At 28.7% G+C, this 6,758-nt stretch overlaps 1 protein-coding gene across 3 annotated transcripts; it reads left to right on the top strand.

Moving 5' to 3' along the window:
- The first annotated feature begins 2,111 nt into the window (after nt 1-2,111).
- Nucleotides 2,112-6,283, top strand: LOC128951959 (uncharacterized). Of its 3 annotated transcripts, XM_054297271.1 has the most exons (4): nt 2,112-2,565; nt 3,262-3,535; nt 4,372-4,713; nt 4,798-6,283. In XM_054297271.1, exons 3-4 carry the CDS (start codon nt 4,620-4,622, stop codon nt 6,279-6,281), a joined length of 1,578 nt encoding a protein of 525 aa, XP_054153246.1. In that variant the 5' UTR covers nt 2,112-2,565; nt 3,262-3,535; nt 4,372-4,619; the 3' UTR covers nt 6,282-6,283. The 3 variants fall into 3 exon arrangements, with proteins under 3 accessions (XP_054153246.1, XP_054153244.1, XP_054153245.1); XM_054297269.1 differs by having other exon boundaries at nt 4,372-6,283; XM_054297270.1 differs by having other exon boundaries at nt 4,628-6,283.
- The last annotated feature ends 475 nt before the right edge of the window (nt 6,284-6,758 follow it).

Consider the following 6,758-nt stretch of genomic DNA (forward strand, 5'->3'; position numbering starts at 1 on the left):
ATATAATCGCTTGCAATTGTTATTTACATAAAATTATTATTATTACTATTGTTACTTAAAATAATATTTAACATGTGTTTTTTATTCCAACAAATCGTAGTAAACTTCGATTAATATTTAAGGTATAAAATGACTAATGAAATCAGTCACACAATTGACTATTAGAAACAATAAACAAATAGTATTTTTATGACAATCAAAAGTATTAGTTTTATTGAATCACTGAATCATTTAAGATAAAAACCATTTATAAAAATATATATAACATTATTATCGACATTTTATTCATTGTTTTATTATACAGTATGTCACTAACAATTCAATTGAATAAATGTATGTAAAATATTTGTATATATATATATATACAGTCTATAATATATACTGACAGAGAGAGAGAGAGAGAGAGAGAGAGAGAGAGAGAGAATATTCAGTAAGATATAGTATATTATATGTATTATGAGTTCCATAAAAGTTAACATGAAATAATTTTAACAGAATTACATCATTTTTATATATAATATGTAGCTCTCAGACAATAATATAATATTGTAATATTACAGTAATAATAATATTATCATTAAAATCGTTATATATATTTTTTTAATAAAATTATTTGCGTGACTGATTACAAGTTAGCATTAATATAATGTTATATTATATAATATATCTAAATTTTTGTTATAAGAGATTGTAATTTAAAAATTTATTTTTATAAAAGAAATGTGATTTATAATATAAATATATATATATATATATTTATAAAAATCAACATGCAATATTATTATTATCTATATATATATATATATAAAGAAGATATATATATAATAATAATACCTAACTTGAAATGTTTTGCATTTAAGACTCGACTAATACCAGATAATAATATTTTGAATTTTTATATTAACTTTATTTATATACTTGCTTGTGATATATACATGACAGCACATTATATATAAAGTATTATATAATACAGTATATACTGTAGTTGTATTTTGAATGTATATTTGTATACAGTATATGTATGTATGGGCGCGCCTTCACTTATTTAATAATATGAAGTTAACATAAATGCCTTTAAAGTTCTTATATTAAATGATATGGAATTAAATATTCTATATATTTCTATGTTTTATAGTTATGAGTGAATTCAATACCTCTTATTAATCTCGTTATTATAATTTTGGTTTATTTTTGCTATCAATATTGACATTTAATATTCAATAATACTCTATAGTATAGAGTCTATAGTCTATACATAAGTGACTTAAACGTTAGTATAAATGAAAGATGAATAAGTCGTTTAAGCAAATGCTATCCGATAATCAAGTATTTAATGATTAATGTTTTACTGAATTTTTGATAAAAATATTTTTTTAATTGGATGTCATTTTCTAAAATATTTTTGCTAACTCTATAAAAATAATTATTTTGATAAATTTTAAAGTTTTTCGCTATCAATACAATGTAATTGCAATATTAGAAATAAAAAGAGTAAGTTTAGTTATAATTGTAAATATAATTATTTGATTAAATAATTTGATAAGTGCTTAAACAATAGTACTTTATTAATTATTAGTAATTTATTGAATTTGTATGACTGAAGTACACCGACACTGACATAAGCTATAATAAGTTGTATTTTATACAAATAAATAACGAGATAAACGATGAAATCAATGATATATTAATGGTAAGACAGCTATAACTTTGTTAAACTATAAGACTGTATATAGTATTGAATGGAAATAATATAATTTATATAAAATAAATAATGAATACAATGGCCAAAAACTGGTCATTCATAGGGAGGGCTATGTATGGCAACAGAGTTGTCATTTGACAGACAAGATGTGTGGTTGCGGTGGTGTTGCCAGTGATCGGGTGTTTTGGTGTCCTCTTCGTCACTGAGACTGAGCTCGTGATCACAATTAATGCGTCAAACAATCGATCGTTTTTTCGAGCAAAAGAAGACCCGTTTAGAGCATGTCTGGTATGTGTCGGCGCTCTCAGCACTGGATGCAAGTGCTTGGCTTCGAACTAAACACTACTAACAACAAACACTTCACGAACATCACTGTCCCCAACATATATGAAACACCATTTCCACTGAATTACATTACATCCCTATACACAGTATATCAATATATACTGTTTATATTCAGATATGACATCAAATGTGCTTTAAATGTATAGATATGTTATATTAGACTCATTTCGGAGATCAGTATTGTTGTCTTGCATTGAATAACCTGTTAGTCGACAAACATAATCACATCAATAATTATTGATATCATTATTTGATTGCAAAGATTATAGTCTTCTAAAATTACTCTTCAGATCGACAGCTCGACTCGTATTGTGTTTCAAATAAATTTCTTTCATATGATGTTCTTCTGTATAAATATGTGTCAAAATGTGTGTGTTTTGGACTTAAAATTCAGTTCATTTGATTACCAGAGTTAAGCAGTCATACAATCGTCATGTGTTGGATGTATTAGATGTGTGGTCTCTAAGGATAACTCGAAATCAAATTAAACAAATTTAAATGACAACTAACATCTAAAGGTAAGATTTATAATTATATGTTATATATTATCAGTTATTACTAACAATTAATATAATAAACTTTATTCAAAAATGTTCTGTTAATTTTCATCAATAATTTAATAATAATTTTCTCAAATAAATTTTAATACCAGTGCTTTTTGTTATTTTATAAAYTTTTTTACATAAATCACTTTAAATTTAAAATTATGATATCACATAATGTGATTCACATTAACCACTAAAAACTTTTTTTTGTTATCTTAATGCAAATGTTAGTTTTTAAAATGACATATATATATATATATAATAATAATAATAATAATATATGGTATTAAATATAATAGTATTATAACACTTATTATATAAATGTGTAAATCGTTAATCAAAAGTGATTTGAATGTATTAATAAAACTGAATGACATTATCAGCACTGAATCATCATTTGTATGCATTAATCCCTTTCCTCTTTCAGTTAACAGATTAATGTCTTTACGAAAACACTAATCCAATGAGTATCAGTAAAATCCATTTTTACTGTTATTTTTGTTTGTTTTCATTTAATTATAGATTGATATATATTTATATAAATTAAATAATTGATTATTTTCTAAGTATACTGTACTATACTGTATAATAACCACAGTTTAAAAAAATACATAAAATATATATCACACAAAATCATTGTCTAACTAAATATTCTTATCACTTGTTCAGATGTCTCTCGAAGCAAATTCTGGAAATATTGGTTACATTTGGTCACAATTTTCTTGTTATTGTTGTCTTATTATAGGGGTTTTCAGCCAAAAATTATTATTCAAATAATATATTCCTTTTGAATATCAGATGAAACAGTAGTTTCAAAAATAAAGGGATGTTTTCGATATAATATGCAGTGGTTTTTGGAGCGCACGTCAACTCATCAAAAGCCGACACCATTTGAACAACAGTTGTGAAACTGTTTGCACAACTAATTGCCTGTTATTATGAGGTAGAAAATGACACATAATATTTAATATACAGTATATATATATATAAACAGTTTTATCACAAATAATATCTCTAATCATTGATTGTCAATAGTGTGAACGCATCTTAAGTCTATAAATATAAATAATAATATAATACACAAATAATAAATTGTGTTATTTTTGCAAACGACTGCACCGTTTCATCTTATTTTTGTTGTTTTTTGCAAATTTTATTTTAAATACTGACTTTTCACTTGAGTTACATTTGAAATCTTATTGATTGCTGTTATGCTAGAAATCCAATAGTAAAGTAGTATTGGTTTTTGTAGTGATATAGCTGTAGTAAAGTAGTGGTACTCTTGTAGTAAAGTTTTAATATAAATGCCAAACAAATATAAGATTTGAAAATAGAAATCGCACGTTAATTGCACTTTAATTATATATAATTTACACCATAAAACCATAAGTTTGTGCTAATTTTGTTATTACATTATTAACAATTGATATTACATTTTTGCACAAATTGTTTGGTTTTAATGAAATTAAAATCTATTAGAATTTTAGTAAACAATACTAAAAATTATATTTACTAAATATATTTTTAAACTAATGTAAGATTAGATAATAGTGAATATTGGAAACCAATGATATATGAATATATAATAAGAAAATTTAGATAAATTATTATTATTATAAATGAAATGAATTATACGGGAATGCAGTCCGGATACTATTGATTTGATTGTTAATACATTATATTGAATGACATAATTTTGCCAATTATTATATTCTCTATTATTATTAGTATTATTATTAGTGCTAACTCTGTCTCTAACGACGATTTCTAATAACGTAGTGTTCATTAAAAATGTTATGAAAAATGAGATTAAATTAGTGGATGAAATGCCTGGTCTTTGCCTATGGAAGTGCTCGATAATGATGACAATGAAATGCTTGATTCATAGCATTATATAAGACTATTAGTGACATTAATGCTTGCATTGAGAAAGTGTATGATAAGTGAGTGCCGACACACAGATCACACAGTTATTAGACGACAAATGAATGCCTAAGCAATTGATTCTTAAAAATTGATTGAATATTATGAACAGTGCGGCAGTTATTGGACGTCAACTGCGCCAACAGCAGACCACAGGGCGCGTGTCGGGACCATTAGTACCGCCGCAACATTTTAAAGGTAGACCACGAACTCCTTCACATATCTCTGGTTTGCCGGTCGGCAGAACATACTCACCGGCAGCCCATTCTTTAAACACTTTAGGTCCCGACGCGGACAAGAAGTTTGCACAGTTTGCGGGCCAACACCCGCATGAGTTTTATCCACATCCGGCCCATAGAGAGAATGCCGATAAAGACAAAGAGGCCGATAAACATAAAGATGATGAGCCAAGACTGAGGTGCACTTGGCATTGCTTTTGCATTGCCATCAAAGCACTCAGTGGTGGTATTGTTTTACTAGTGTTAGGCACCGTTATGTCTGTGATTGGCTTCTTTGCCGAGCCATTAGCTATAGAACAAATAACTCTACCAAACGGGACAATAGTGCCTACAATGGACCCGGATACTAAACAGCATCTCCATAATCTCACTTATGTCGGACCAGTTGTCATGGGTTTGGGTGGTATAGTGATTGTGGCCGCCTGTGTGCTCACCTTTGAAGTAAGGGATACACTTGGAGTCAAAGTAGTGCCCATAAAACCAGAAACTGCCGGTACATTAGGTGCATCCACATCGATGTCCAGTACAGTAATCGCCAGAAAGATGTCGTCCATAACAGTTGACTCCGGCGGATGTAAAGGTCGTGCAAATGCCGGCGCTCTAACCCTTCCATTAGCAACAATATCATCGAATAGTAATGCAATTGAGAGCACAATTAGCGGTCGCATCCATGAGACCATACAAGAGACTATGTTCAATGAGGGCGAACCTATTCTCGGGTATTCAGCGCCCAATTCATCAAAAGTTATTAGTGGTGGTCGTCATCAGCAGCAGGTAAGCAAACATAGGAGAAGGTATTCAATTGTAGATCAGGTTATGCCTTCCCTCACATCTCCTTCAAGTGGGACCAGTCATCTGTTGAGTCCAAATATTGAAACCACATATTTTGGTTTACCGTCGCCTCAAGAAACTGAACTCAGCGATCCTGAGGGTTGTTCACTGGTCGTGCCCTCCAAATGGCGTTCCTCGAGGTGTTCCTGTTCAGGATCACCAACTCATTCCATGTCAATAGAACTCTATATGGAGGACAATGATCCTCCCGTTACTGTTGCTATTGTTGAACATCAAGAATATCTATTACAACAACGTTATAGAAAGCAGCGCCAAAAAGAATTACCATTGAGTCGACCTCCCAGTGAAACACAATACCGAAAGCCAAAGATATTAGCGTCGATGGAAAGCGACGGTCTGTCGTCTTCCGCTTCCGACACCAGTAGTGATGATTTGTTTATTAGTCAGAAAAAAAACCAAATGTGCAAAAACTATGTCTCTCTTCATAATAGTTGTTATGTAACACAACATAACGTTGACATCACTTCATATGATTGTCAATCCGATCAAATGACTACACCATTGTTAAGGAACTCATCTATTAGTCCATCAAAAGTAGTGAGTGTTCCGAGTGATACCAACAATAGCAACAATACAACACAAGCCCACAATACCACCGTTGGTGTAGACAAACGCTTTCCTTTACTAAGACAGGGAGCACTTGGAAATGGATCGGTACCACCAACGACCAGATAACAGTCATCAACAATATGTAATGAAACCAATTTTAACACAATTTAAAAGTTAATTCAAACATAACATTTGAAAATTTTGAATTAAAAAAGTGGTCAACACTTGACACATGCATCGATTTTCATCTATGATACCCATTAAAGATACATCAAATCAAACATTTTGTCAGTTTTTGTAATTGTGATCATTTTTGTTATATTTTATTCATCGTTAATATAAATATTATATATTATTAGTATATATATATGTGAATATATATACGTTTATATATTTTTCTTTTATGAAAAACAAAATTTTATTCATAATTGTTGGTTAAAATAAATAAAATATATATTGTGGATATATATATATATATATATATATAAGATTATATTAAAATTATTATAAATATTATTATTAAATTATCAATAAAAACACCGTCCGTGATAAAAATATTATTTTAAAAATTAATTTATTAAATGTTTAAAATTAGTTAAATGC

The sequence above is a fragment of the Oppia nitens genome, unplaced genomic scaffold, assembly GCF_028296485.1.
Source record: "Oppia nitens isolate AA-2021 unplaced genomic scaffold, nextdenovo-longstitch-racon4-pilon3 scaffold1_pilon_pilon_pilon, whole genome shotgun sequence".
Taxonomy (NCBI): Eukaryota; Metazoa; Arthropoda; class Arachnida; order Sarcoptiformes; family Oppiidae; genus Oppia; species Oppia nitens.

What these genes read in the sequence shown, in the direction of transcription:
- LOC128951959 (XM_054297269.1), top strand. Translation starts at nt 4,620, where the DNA reads ATGAACAGTGCGGCAGTTATTGGACGTCAACTGCGCCAACAGCAGACC.